We start from the raw sequence: 15,170 nt of genomic DNA on the forward strand, positions 1-15,170 counted from the left end.
TAACAATGAAACGTGGCAGCAGCTGATCCCCCCCACAGCTACGGCCGACATGGAGCGACACGGCGCCTGGCTGTTCTGCTCGCTGCTTTGCACTGTCGTCTTTAATCATGTTTGCGCGAAGGCAGAAGAAGAAGTGAAGATAGAAGTTGTGTACAGGCCAGAAAATTGCCATCAGAAGAGCAAGCGCGGAGATGCGCTGAATGCACACTATGATGGTTTCCTGGCGAAGGATGGATCGCAGATTTATTGCAGGTAAGCTTGGTTTGCAGCGCTCCAACCAAAACGTTTCTCTTTTTTTACATTTAACATTTTGCGCAAATGCGACCATAATTAACTTTGACAATGACGCCAGGCGTGTTTGGATAACTATTTGTGGTGAAAATTATACCGTATACATTCTGTACTTCCCAAAACAAACTAATGTTGAACTTACTCTATTGGGCCGCACCGATTAATCTCCTCGCCGCGCACGACATTCGCTGGCTCTTTCCAGCTAGGATCTCTAATTAGATTGAATCGTAATTTTAGCAAAGTTTTGAACCTTCCTTCTGGAGTTGACTCCCGGCAAAGTTGCTCGGCCGACAGGTTCCAGTGCCACAGCTCTCCAGTTCCTGAGCACGGACCACAGATACTCCATTCGAGGAGCGTGACGTGTGTCCCTCCTGCAAACATTTCCCAAGGTGTTGGGCAAAGGTTTTATAAATACATATTTTTATTGCATACTAATCGACACCGAGTAATGACAATGTGAAACTCGCTGCCACATGCAGTGGTTGAACCAGACAGAATTGGCAAATTTAAGGGGAGGCTTGAATTACATGGATATGGAGGCAGGATGAGAGGAAGCTCGTATGGAGCATAAGGAGTGGCATAGAGCAGTTGGGCTCCATGACGTGTTTCTGGACTGTAGATTGTAAGTAAAATCCAGTGCGCATTGGGAGTCAAAAACAAGTGTTAAGTTAGAGGGAGGGGGGAGGAAGAAGCATTTGGGAGGGCGCTAAGCACCTCCAGTCTCGTTGCCGAGAGCATGCAGAAAACCAGCACAGGCAGCGGAAGGCTGCCTTTGAGTAAAACAGCGTGCGGCAAACCAGTCCCACCCACCCTTTCCTTCAACGACTGTCCCATCTGTAACAGCGACTGTAATTCCCATATTGGACTGTTCAATCACCTAAGAACTCACTTTTGGAGTGGAAGCAAGTCTTCCTCGATTTTTGAGGGACTGCCTATGATGATGATGAGGTAACTGGACCAGGGTGCATAGATGACTGACCATTTTATAGTCTTACATTCTGCCTTTATATTTGCATAATATTTAGATTTTTATATTGTTAAATACCAAAATGTACAACAATTTGGCAAGTAGCGTTGGTTGGACTATTTCTGCTGTACAGACTGAGGAGTCTGCCTAAACAGTTATGTTTATTTATGACATGTTAGTGGATATGTCCACGGTACAGTTTGGCACTGACTCGGTTCAGTCCTGGTCTGCATGAAGCTTGCTGATCCTAGCTAGATCTTTAATAAGGGTGCTACAATTAGCTTCTGGAAGAAGAAATTATAGCAGTCGGGAGTTCTTGCTCTTGTGGTGTTCTCCAGTGACCCCTCCTGAGAAGTCTTGTATCTGGACATTCGATGAGAGTAGCGTAGTATTTAAAAATCAGTTGGTAACAAATTAGAAGACTTCAGAGCTTTGACATAGTTGTTTAATGATCAGCCATTTCAACCAAGGAAGGTGTGCATCATACAAATACCACCAGGTCCAAGAAACTAGTCACAAAACTTCCTTTACTTGACCATGGATGCAAAGTTAAATCAATATTGATACATCACTCTCTTCAAAGGAAATATGCTTTTAATTAGGAACATTAGCGTAGCTAGAAACACTTCATCCAGCTTGGCCTGATAAGTAGCAAGTAACATTCATAGGATTACGTAGGATATACAGCACAGAAACAGGCCATTTGGCCCAACCAACTATGCCAGCGTTTATGCTCCACTCGAGCTCCGCCTGTCTTTCCTCATCTAAATCTATCCACGTAACCCTCGTGATTATCCAGTCTCCCCTTAAATGCATCTAGACTATTTGCTTCAACTATTCCATTGTAGCGTGTTCCACATTCGCACCACTCCTTTTGGGTAAAGAAAGATTCTTCTGAATTCCCTATTGGATTTCTTGGTGACTATCTTTTATTGATGGCCTCTAGTTATGCTCTTCCCCACAAGTGGAAACATTCTCTCTTATCCACTCTATACATTTCATAATTTTAAAGACCTCTATTAGGTCACTCCAGCCTTTTTTCAAGAGAAAAGAAACACAGCCTGTTCATGCTTTCCTGATCTGTATACACACTCTCATATCTGGTATCATTCTTGTAAATCTTCTCTGCACTCTCTCCGGTACCTCTATAGCCTTTTTATAATATGGTGACCAAACTACACAGTTAAGTGTCGTCTAGCCAAGATTCAATACAGGTTTAGCATTACTTCCCTATTTTTCAATTCTATACCTCTAGAAATAAACCCCAGTACTTGGTTTGCTTTTTTATGGCCTTGCTAACCTATGTCGCAACTTTTAGCGATTTTCATATTTGTACTCCGAGATCCCTTTGTTCCTCTACCCCACCTAGACTCACACCCTCCAAGTAATAAGTGACCTACCAAAATGTAATACCTCACATTTATCTGTGAACTTCATTTGCCAATTATGATGCCCATTCTGCAAGTTTATTAATGTCCTCCTGTAATTTGTTGCCGTCCTCCTCAGTATTGACTCTCGCCCCCAATTGTGTTTTTGATTCCAAAGTCTAAATCGTTAATATAAGTTGTGAACAACAGTGGTCCCAGCACTGATCCTTTTGGGACACCACTACCCACCTTCTGCCACTGTGAATGGCTACCTTTTACCTCCTGCTCTCTGCTTTCTGTTTTGAAATTAACTATCCATTGTGCTACTTTTCCCCTGACTCTGCATTCTCTGACCTTGTTCATCAGTATTATGGGGTACCTTATCGAAGGCCTTTTGAAAATCTAGATAAATTACATCTACTGCATTACCATTGTCTACTCTCTCTGTTACCTCTTCAAAAAATTAAATTTACACAACGCAAATGCCAGGCAATGACTATCTCCAACAAACAAGAGACGAACCACCACCCCTTGACATTCAACAGCATTACCATTGCCGATTTCCCCCCCACCCCAGCAACAATCTGGGGTCACCGTAAGAGGCTGGGTATTCTGTGGTGTGTGTCTCATCTCCTGATTCCCCAAACCCTTTCCTCTGTCTACACGACATGTGATGGAATACTCTTCACTTGCCTAGATGAGTGCAACTCCATCAACACGCCAGAAGCTACACACAACCATCCACCACTTTAAACATTCACTCCCTCCACCACTGGCACAACGTGGCTGCAGTATGTACCATCTACAAATAGCACTGCAGCAACTCACCAAGACTTCTTTGACAGCACCTCCCAAACCCACGACCTCTACCACCTAGAAAGACAAGCAGCACGTGCATGGGAACGCCATCACTTGCAAGTCTCCCCCCCCCCCCCCCCCCTCCCACTCCCCAGTTACATGCCATTCTGACTTGGAAATATATTGCCATTCCTTTATCGTTGCTGGGTCAAAATCCTGGAACTCCCTCCCTAACAGCACTGTGGGAGTACCTTCACCACACGGACTGCAGCAATTCATGAAGGCAGCTTGCCACCATCTTCTCGGACAATTAGGGGTGGGTAATAAATTTTGGCCTCGTCAGCGACGCTCAAGTCGCAGGAACAAATTTTTTTAAAAATCGACGCGACTACCTGGACTTCCTCTTGCACTTTCTTCCTTACTATGTCAACATTTTAACACACCTTGAAATAATTAGGAATGCCTGCTTCTATTGCTTTTAATGGGAAACACGAATGTCTGGTTTTAGCATTGTACTTTCTTTAGTCTTTCTACACTAGGTGGCACTGCCACCAATCTTTGACTTTGCTATCTCCCTTCACTAAAACCCGGAGGCTCCCTTGGCATATTTTCTCACTCCTGCTTCAAGGTAATTGATAACATTATCATATGCCTGATTTGCATTGATTTTTAATTTTAAGTTCATTTTTTTTTGCCAGAAAGTGCTCTGAATGATTACTTTACCATTTCCCTTTTTTGCTGCTAGTTCCAACCAAAAAATAAATAAATGGTTACTCCATCAATGGTTGCTCATCCTTAATTGATACGGTGTTCATGTACATATTCAATTTTTAATTCAAGTCCAAAATTTGTTTTGCTTAAAAGTGCTCCAAATAAATGATTTCCCACATCACGTCAACTTGACACTTGTGTTGCTAACCTGTCTTCTCTCTTGCTATATAATGTATCTGGAATGCATTTTCAGCATTGTATACAAAATCTAATTTGTTTGATAAAATCAGCTGTGTTATCTGTCAATTTACTACGTCTACTCTAGGCTTCCCCTCCCTGCCTTTTTGAGTTAACTGCTGATTCATAACTTTATATTTGTGTTGCATGTACCTCTTTGCTTTCCCAGTACATGTGATTTTGGCTCAAAGATAGATATAGCTAAAACTCTCTTCTAATTAAACTGTGCCAGATTTTCTTGGGCGTATCTTGCTTCTGAATATAGTGGACTTTATTGTTTTTGATTCTAACTTTTCAAACCTAAAACTATAATCATGCTTAGAATTAATCATTGGGCCCTGACATTTTCCCCATTTGTTTTCAAGCTTCCAAATTCAACAATGCTTTGGTCCCCAGTATGCCAGATTTCTCTCTAGGAAAGATGAGTATGCTTAACTTTTTTTTTTAAACAAAATCAATTGTTCTGAGCTCTTTTTAAAACATTTTTTAATAAAAAATCCCTTGCATATTACAATTGTGCTAAATATTTGATGCTAAATTTGAACAATTAGTATCTCGAACTATTGGGTGAATAACTCACAAACACAAAATCCTGAGGTCTGAAATGTTGCCCGTCATAAACTTGCTTGGATGGAGTAGCATGTGGAATCGTTATTCCATCACAATTAATTCGGCGATGTAAATGTCTGTCCACTCAACCATGCTGTTTTTAGTTGAACGGTTTGTAATGGCAAGCAGCCTACATGAGACGAGTACATGAAAACAAGTCACAAAACCAAAAATTACTATAAATGCGTTTTTGTCTCTTGGGAAATTTAATTCTATTTCTGTAAACTATCCTTTTGGAAAACAAAATTAAACTGCTCAAGTGCAGTCAATTCCAGTGATCCTGCAGTTATCCATGGGCTATTTGTGTAATTCAAATTTTAGCTATGGTAGCAATTTCTGTAGCCCAAAATCTACTTTTAGGTTAAGGGAAGTTATGCCTCCCGAGGCTGAATTTCTTTCCGCTGGCACTTTGATACTGACCATAATAAAAGTTCATATCTGTTTACAGTAATAAAGATAAACATCAGGAATAGCTTTATTGTAATATTGAACATTAATTGGTTAGCAGCCAAAGTAAATAAAATGAAGATAAATGTGAACACTTTAATCTGTAATCAATGTCATTGCTTTCGCCCTTCTATTCTGGCTTATTTTAACTTTACTCTTCTACCTGTTTGGCTCTACAGTATAATATATTTGATGTACCTTTCTTTTGCTTCTCTGCTCTGACCACTTTTATGCAGCTCTTTTGAAAACTGTCTAATGGCTGATTTTTTTAGCCAATGAAAGCCCAGATTCTATTGGTGGACATGATCATAGATGAGACTACGCCAATCTCTGATGTGAGTTATGCAAACATTCATCATTTACTCACAGGAATCAAAATTAATTTCCATTTTGTATTATCACCTAATCGACCATGAGTTGTTCAGTTATCTTGAGGCTTTCTTCATGCAGATCAAGTGCTGGTATGAAGAACAACATTTGATATTGTTAATAATGGAGAAACTAGATTTTTTTTTTTTTTGTGGCATTATTAGCAGCAAGAAGTAATATAACCAGATATATTTGCAAGTTATTTGTAGCTTGTGTAGGAACTGAGTACAATTTCTGAATTTCTTGTAGTGATGCTTGTATTCAGATAAAGTTTTGCTGCTCTTAATGTCGATGTTGTTTCTCTTCACATCAACAGGCAGAGCTCTGGGAACAGATACACTCTCAACTTAGTGCACAGTTACTAGAAGCAATACCAGTAGAAATAATGATTACATTTCTACTTCATTTTAAATAATGGCAATACTATTAAGTTTGAGGGTTGGCTTGTAAAATTGAGCATGTAACTTTAGTTTATGTAGGGAGGATCGCAAGGACGAAGCAGCAGCTCCAACTGGTATTAACTTCGAAAATGTATTTTAGTATAGCAACAAATTAAAATGAAGAAATGGCCTGAATACATTTTCAGCTTGTTTTGTGTCCGAAGGATGTCACACTTGGATTCTGTGCAGGAAAACTTGTTTTTTATTTTATATTTTGATAATGTGTTCCTGCTTCTCTGTAAAACAGTTTTCATCAAATTTGTCGTTTTGCTATTCTGATTTATTGAAATATTTATAAACCATACCTAATTGAAAAAACATTTCATATTTATTTTCCTGCAGTCGCACAGAAAATGAAGGCCATCCCAAGTGGTTTATACTTGGTATCGGACAAGTAATAAAAGGATTAGACATTGGTATGGTTGGCATGTGTGAAGGAGAAAAAAGAAAATTAATTATACCACCTTCACTGGGATATGGAGCAGTTGGCAAAGGTAATAACAGAAATACAAAAGCAAAATACTGCAGATGCTGGAATCTGGAATAAAAACATAAAATGCTGGAAATCTCAGCAGGTCAAGCAGCATTTGTGGAGAGGAAGCAGAGTTAACTTTTCGGGTGGATGACCCTTTGTCAGAATTGGAGTGTTTGAAAAGAACTGATTCTAAGCACTGAAAGGGAGAGGGGAAGAAAGGTTGGAAGACAAAAGGGATGATGGCCCAAATTCAAATGGTAATGTCAGAAGTTAGTCGAGATATGGTGGGATTATGACCAACTGTCATTTAGAGACGAGGAGAAAAAAAAAAGAGGCTCCGAGGAAGGGAGCCAAAGATTGGTAGCGGTTATGCTCTGAAATTGTTGAACTCGATGTTGAGTCCAGAAGGCTGTAAAATGCCTAAACGAAAGATGAGGTGCTGTTCCTCAAGCTTGCGTTGAGCTTTGTTGGAACAGTGTAGGAGACCGAGGTGAGAGTGGTGAATTAAAGTGACAGGTGACTGGAAGCTCAGGGTTACACTTGTGGACTGAATGGAGTTGCTTTGCAAAGCGGTCACCCAATCTACGCTTGGTCTCCCCAATGTAGAGGAGACCACATCGTGAGCAGCGAATACAGTATACTGAATTGAAAAGTACAAGTAAATCACTTTCACCTGGAAGGAGTATTTGGGGCCCTGAATAGTGGGAAGGGAGGAGGTAAAAGGGCAGATGTTGCATCTCCTGCGCTTGCATGGAAAGGTGACATGAGAAAGGGAGGAGGGGCTGGGGTGACTGCGGAATGGACCAAGGTGTCCCTTCGGAATGCTGAGAGGAGGAGAAGATGTGATTGGTGGTAGGATCACACTAGAGGAGGCGGAAATGGCGGAGGATGATTCGTTTAACATGGAGGCTGGTGGGGTGAAAGGTGAAGATGAGGGGAACCCTGTCATGGTTTTGAGAGGGAGGGAAAGGGGTGAGAGCAGAGGTACGGGAAATAGAACAGACACGGTCGAGGGCCATGTTAACTACGGCAGACGGGAATCCTCTTGAGGAAAAAGGAAGACATGTCAGAGGCACTAGTGTGAAAGGTGGCATCATCAGAGCAGATGCAACGGAGAAACTGGGAGAATGGAATGGAGTCCTTACAGGATGTGGGGTGGGAGGAAGTGTAGTCCAGGTAGCTGTTGGAGTCAGTGGGCTTACAGTGGATACTGGTCGAAATCTAAAAGCAATTTAACAGATGGGCTGCCCTACTTAGATTTTTAATATTATTTCTGCTACTGATATCATAGCCTTCCTAATTTAATACAAATCCATTCTTCCCATTTAAGCTTGTAGATCAACAAGGAATGTGTAATGCACAGTCTGTACATATTGTGATGAATATCATCTGTAAAGCAACAGTGGTTTAATGCACGTTAATTAACACAGTCTGGAATACTTTGGCCAAAAGCATGAACGTTATTTCAAACTTCTTTAAAACAATCTGAATTTAATAACATTCTATTTTTATGCACTGCAATAATGCTTCATCACCTATGTTACAACCTTTGTGCTTGTATTAATAAAGGAATGTTTTGACATGGGTTTGATGCATAATCAGTTCTAATAGTGTTTACAACCTTTTTGCATATAATACCTGTACTTATTTACACTTCTGTATTGCCTTAACTAATTGGTGATGCCTCACTTTTGACTGTTTAAAATTTTGTACAGTTCCTGAGGAGACGCTTATCCATCCACATAATCCAGTGATATCTATGAGCATTCATGCATGCTGAGAAAGATGAGCCTCTGGTGGTGGTAGAGTAGAATGCATGTATTTATTTCTACACGGTATGTACACAATGGGTCATGGGATTATTTACTTTGCTAATAATAATAGACTTTTATTGACCAAGTGATAAATTAAGAATCACCACAAGGATTGTGCAGTTCAACAACTAGGGAAGGGCAGTAATTTGCATTGCCAAAATACTGAACAAAAAAAAAATCATGATGGATAATTTGAACATTGATGCTTTCCATAACTAGAAATGACCAATGTTGGCATAATAATGCAGTAGTTAAAAGGATGTATCTAGAGTAAGCACGAGCAAGTTTCCAAAAATTGGTGCACAGAGATTAAAATAGGTTATAGAATCATAGAAAATAGGTGCAGGAGTAGGCCATTTGGCCCTTCAAGGCAGCACCACCATTCAATATGATCATGGCTGATCATGCAACTTCAGTACCCCATTCCTGCTTTCTCTCCATATCCCTTGATCCCTTTAGCCGCAAGGGCCACATCTAACTCCCTTTTGAATATATCTAACGAACTGGCCTCAACAACTTTCTGTGGTAGAGAATGCCACAGGTTCGCAATTCTGATTGAAGAAGTTTCTCCTCATCTCGGTCCTAAATGTAAGGGGGACAATTAATAAAAGGGGGAGAAAGAGTTAAACTTTCCCTTCAGTGACTCGGCACAACCCACACCTAAGTGGGCATCACGTCGCCCCATGGAAGTGATCACTACACCAGCTTTTATTGCGCACACCAGCCGTGAAGGATATTACAGGGAGACCCTGGCCGTGTGTCCTATTCTATTGGCCTTGTAAGGGGCGTGCAGGACTTCCATTCTTTACAAGGCCCTCTAGAATCTCCAACATAACGCCAAGTATTACATTATAGCCCTTCTGACACCGTCCTGATGGAATATTAGGGATGTGCATCAGGCAGGCAATGGCATTTTGATGTCTGTCATAATGGTAGAGATAAATAGAGGGAGATTCTTTACAAATACCTTTAGACTTGTAGGAAAGTAAGCCAAAATTGGTAAGCATTCTCTGCACCATTAGGGCATCATTAGGATGGAAAGGAGGATTGACTGACTGAAGTTATTGGACACGGCTCTGGTGAGGGATCAGAAAGAACAGTTACTGCAGGGTCAGGACCTGGCTTTTCAGTCTCAGTACACTAAAGGGCATAGCTAAAACTTCAACTAGTACCTCAATCAAGATTCCGAACAGGAATGGCAGTCCAGAATTGGTCACAGTTGAGCACTGGCCCCTCCAAATTCAAATGTCATTCCTAAATAGCATATGATTTCCTTAGTAAGTCAATATTGCTTGTTGTCTGAGTTGCTATATGGAACAACATCGCAGAGGAGGAAATCCTTGTAGCACCAGGCAGGTGGCTCTTGTCAGTGATTTAGAGCATAGCATTGACTCTCCTTGAGAAATGAAAGGCATAAACTGTCCTGCCCATGTGGATAAAGGAAGAAGCAATAGAAATCTTAATAGGTGTGGTGGTGGCGGGGAGCAAGGTCCAGTGTAAATCAAACTTAAAACATGAAATTTAATTTTTGGTTTTCTATGCAGGTAACATTCCCCCCAATTCAACCCTGATTTTCGAAGCTGAACTCTATTCAGTAAGACGAGGACCTCGAAGCATGGAATCTTTCCATTCTATTGATTTGGACAGTGATCGAAAGATTTCCCGTGATGAGGTATTCACATGTAAATTCTGTAAAGAGTTGGTTATGACTAACTTAAAATGATTCAAAGTTTATTCTAAGGAAAAGTGGTGAGACTTTGTACAAAAGTGGGCAATGTATTTTTTTTTAATGTGGCAGTCTATCTTTGTGCTGCTACTGAATGCACTGGCATTCTCCTCCTGATGAACACAATTCAACTAAAGTTTTACAATATATGCATAATATTATGTAATAGAGAATAAATGGTCTGAAAAGTAGCGTCTAAAGGTTCCTATGTTAGCATCATAGAATGATACAGCACAGAAAGAGGCCATTTGGCCTATCGTGCCTGTGTTGGCTCATTGGTGGAGCTATCTTATCCCACTCTTTTCCCATAGCTCTACATTTTCTTCCCATCTGTAATGCTGCCTTGCTGCTCCCGAGTTGGGTGGTGGTTGTTGTTGTTTAAGGCTCAGAAATGCCCTGCACTTGTGATCTATTAGCTCTTGGATCTCCTGGTCATTCTCATCAAACCAGTCCTGGTGTTTCCTGGCTGAATGACTGAGCGTCTCTTCGCAGGAACTGGTTATGGAGGCCTCGAGGGCAGACCAAGCTCTGTGGGCATTCTGCATCTCGGGGTCATCAAGGCACTCTTAGCTGGGTCTTTGAGTGCTCCGGCTTTGACTTTTTTGCGGCACTGCTTCTGCTGCCCTTGCCGTATAGTCAGCATATTCACCTGAGGAGTACGAAAGCATGGCCCTTACACTAAACATCCATAAGACAAAGGTCCTCCACCAACCTGTACCCCAGTCATCAAGATCCACGGCGCGGTCCTGGACAGCGTGAACCATTTCCCATACCTCGGGAGCCTCTTGTCAACAAGAGCAGACATTGACGACCAGATTCAACACCGCCTCCAGTGCAGCCTTCAGCCGCCTGAGGAAAAGAATGTTTGAAGACCAGGCCCTCGATTCTGCCACCACACTCATGGTCTGCAGGGCTGTAGTAATACCTGCCCTCCTGTATGGCTGAGACATGGACCATGTATAGTAAGCACCTCAAGTCGCTGGAGAAATACCACCAACGATGTCCCTGCAAATCCCCTGGGAGGACAGACGCACCAATGTTAGCGTCTTCGACCAGACCAACATCCCCAGCATTTAAACACTGACCATGCTTGATCAGCTCTGCTGGGCAGGCCACATTGTTCGCATGCCAGACATGAGACTCCCAAAGCAAGCGCTCTACTTGGAACTCCAAATGGCCAACAAGGCAAATGGGCAGAGGAAATGTTAGAAGGACACCCTCAAAGCCTCCCTGATAAAGTGTGACATCCCCACTGACACCTGGGAGTCCCTGGCCAAAGACCGCCCTAAGTGAAGGAAGTGCATCCGGGGGGGGCACTGAGCACCTCGAGACTAAAGAAGCTAGGGTTGCTGAGAGAATGCAGAAATCGAGTGCAGGCAGTGGAAAGAGCGTGCGGCAAACCAGTCCCACCCAACCTTTCCCTCAACGACTATCTGTCCCACCTGTGCCTGGGACTGTGGTTCTCGTATTGGACTATTCAGTCACCTAAAGAACTAATTTTGAGAGTGGAAGCAAGTCTTTCTCGATTCCGAGGAACTGCCTATGATGACGATGGTATTTTCTTCCCGTCTAATATTTATCCAATTCTCTTTTTGAATGTTGCTGTTGAATCTGCTTCCACCATCCTTTTCAGGCAGTGCATTCCAGACCAAAAAAAGTTTTCTCTGCTACCTTTACCAATTACCTTAAATCTGTGTCCTGTGATTACTGATCCTTCTGCTACTGGAAACCGTTTCTTCTTCTTTACTCTAGCAAAACCATTCATGATTTTGAACACTTCTATCAAATCTCCTCTTAACCTTTTCTGCTCTAAAGAGAGCAACCCTAGCTCCACATAACTGAAGTTCTTCATCCCTGGTAACAGTCTATTAAATCTTTTCTGCAGCCTCTCCAAGGCCTTGACATCCTTCCTAACTTATGGCACCCAGAATTGAGCACCATACTCTAACTGAGGCCTAACTAATGTTTTATAAAGGTTCAGCATAACTTCCTTGTTTTTGTACTGTCATCGTCTTCTATTTATAAAGCCAAGGATCGTGTGTGCATTTTTTTTTAAGTCTTAACTTGTCCCACCACCTTCAAAGATTTGTTTACATACACCTCCACAGGTCTCTCTTTTTGCACCCCCTTTGAATGTGTACTATTTAGTTCATATTGACGCTTCTCATTCTTCCTACCATCACTTCACACTTCTGTTAAATTTCATCTGCTATGTGTCTGCCCATTTTACCCATTCTGTTATCCTGAAGTCTGTTACTATCCTCCTCATTATTTTTATTTGAGTTTTGTGTCTGCTGCAAACATTGAAATTATGCCCTATATATACCCAATTCCAGGTCATTAAAATATATTAAAAAAAGAGCAGTGGTCCTACTCTGACCCCTCAAACACCACTGCACAATTCCTCCAGTCTGGAAAAACAACCGTTCACCACTACTCTCTGCTTTCTGTCTCTTAGCCAGTTTAATCTCATGGGATTTAATTTTGCTACTCAGTTTATTACGTGATACTTTGTCAAATACCTTTTGAAAGTCCATATACACATCAAACACACTACCCTCATCAACCCTCTCTGTTACTTCATCAAAGAACTCGATCAAGTTGAATAAACTTGCTGGAAAAACTTATTTATTTACTTCTGAGGTTATATGTCTGTCTTGCAAAAAAACAGGACCTATTAATTGCCTTACCTCTATCGAGCTTTGAACTACGTTCTTTTTTTATTGAATTTAGTTACAGATTTATTTGAATGGAGAGTTTAAGAGAGATACTAGGAACCAAGATCCTTTCTACAAAGAGCGTGTCCTCACAGATATATTCCAAAAAAACGATCGTGATGGAGATGGCTACATTTCTGCCAGAGAGTACAATATTTTTCAGCATGATGAGCTGTAGAGATTTGTGCTCTAAAATAATTTCATTTCTACCTAACTGAAATGCAGTGTTTTTTGTAATACAACTCAGTATTTTTTAGAATGCATTTCCTGTGTTACTGCAGAACGGAAAATATTCTTTAAAATGTTAACCTTTTGATGCTTAGAAGTTATTTTTAAGCCTAATGTTATGGTTGATATTTACAGAGACCGTGGAACTGAATCACTCCAGTGTTTTAGATTTAAGCAATATTGCATTTTATTATGACCACTCAAATAAATGTTTTTAAAGGATCAGCTGTAATCTCTTATGCCTCACTGTTGGGTATTGACAATTGATTAATTACTTATTAAAACTACTGCCATTGTATAACTAATTATTGCTCTTAAAATGCAAACTAGTGTATAAAACAGCGCAAAAGAAACTTTGGTTGCGAAAATAAAAGTATTGTTCAGCTAATGCTTTTTTTTCAGGGGCACCATGAATCAGAGTAACTTCAAGAGAGCACTTTCTCTGTCAACATCATTAAAAAGACAGATGCTCTCTGTTCTCTGTCAAACATGATCAGTTCTGAAGCTTGTAACAAAAACACTGCATTCAGGTTTGCCTGTTGAAGCGAACAAGGTGTAAAGAGTGTAGCAGGGTGATTGAGGGGTGGTACCTCAGCTACAGGCTGATGAGGGCTCTGATCCCTGAGTAAGGGTATGGTCATGTTAATAACTTTCCCCTTTAAAGATAATTGCACCTGGAGTGGGGGAGAGACTTTACCTAGCCAGGTGAGCAAAGAAGGGGAAGTTGAGAGGAAGTCATGGAGGAATGTCTAAAGGGCACTGACACCAAGATACAAAAAATAGTTCACCTTTCAAGTGACCTGATGGAGAATCAGTATAGGCAGACTCTGGCCATAGTAAGTCAGCACCGGTATGTATTCACATCTCGACCTGGGCAGGCGATCTGCCGTGACATAGTAACGCCACTCGGAGTAAGATCTTGCAGAGGCCAGTGGGGGGGAGGGGGAAAGAGGTTAGAAAGATCAAGATGATGAAACTGGGTGAAATTGAAAAATCAGTGAATGGAGCCAACCCCATTGTTTAAGTTCTGAAACCTGATGGGAACTGGTGGTTCTCTAATGACTTTTGGAAACTGAATGGAAGTATCCAAATTTGATGCTTGCCCTAAGCCCAGGGTGGATAATTGATTGTGAAGTTGGGGAAAGCCAATTATCTCACCAAAGGATGCTAGCAGATCCCTTTAACTCCAGGTTCGCGAGGGGCTCTATTTGTTGTCATCTATCATACAGACTGGAAATCACGTCTGCCTAAGGTAGAGACTGTATTTAACAGTCTGAGGATATTTGGGCTTGTGGCAAACCCAGAGAAATGCCACATTGGATTGTTATAGACCAAGTACTTTACCATATGGCGCAGGATGATGAAACCCCAGGTAAACACAGTAGAAGCTATAAAAGCCTGGCCCTGACCGGGGAGTAAGAAGCAAATCGGGGCCTTTTTGGGTATTGTTGATTTTGGACATTGCTTTCCAAGCCCAAATTGCCACTCTCACTGACCTGACTAAAGCTAAGGCACCAAACCGGTAGGATGGAGACTGCTTTCAGGGACTTGAGCCAAGCGCTGTCTGTGCTCATGGTCCCAGACCTTAAAAACTTGTTTTACAAACTGATGCCTCCAAGGTGGGTTTGGAAGCTGTACTCTTCCCTCCCTAATAGTTGAGGGAGAGGAACATCCCGTGCTCTACTTGAGAAGGAAGTTGTTGTTTAGGGAACAACAGTACACCACGTTGGAGAAAGGAGTGTCTATTGATTAAATCAGGCGCAAGGTGATAAGAGATCGGATTCTTGAGTAAGGGTATAGCGCCTTTAAAGATAATTGCACCTGGAGTAGGAGGCGACTCCCTGGCCAGCTGACTAGAAAAGGGGACGTTCAGGAGAAGTAAGGGTTGAGAGAGACTGGGAGTTGAGCTAAAAGATGCATTGTGTGATCTTGCTTTGTGTTCTGTGCATTTAAAAGGTGTTGGATCTTGGATTG

General features: G+C 41.4%; 1 protein-coding gene across 1 annotated transcript; it reads left to right on the plus strand.

The window, feature by feature from the left end:
* Positions 1-8: 8 nt before the first annotated feature.
* fkbp7 (FKBP prolyl isomerase 7) lies at positions 9-13,555 on the plus strand. The gene is made up of 4 exons (XM_070875785.1): positions 9-252; positions 6,579-6,730; positions 10,070-10,197; positions 12,985-13,555. The coding sequence occupies exons 1-4, from the start codon at positions 50-52 to the stop codon at positions 13,144-13,146; spliced, it is 645 nt and encodes a 214-aa protein (XP_070731886.1). The 5' UTR covers positions 9-49; the 3' UTR covers positions 13,147-13,555.
* Positions 13,556-15,170: the final 1,615 nt, after the last annotated feature.

This window comes from Pristiophorus japonicus, chromosome 3, assembly GCF_044704955.1.
Source record: "Pristiophorus japonicus isolate sPriJap1 chromosome 3, sPriJap1.hap1, whole genome shotgun sequence".
Classification (NCBI taxonomy): domain Eukaryota; kingdom Metazoa; phylum Chordata; class Chondrichthyes; family Pristiophoridae; genus Pristiophorus; species Pristiophorus japonicus.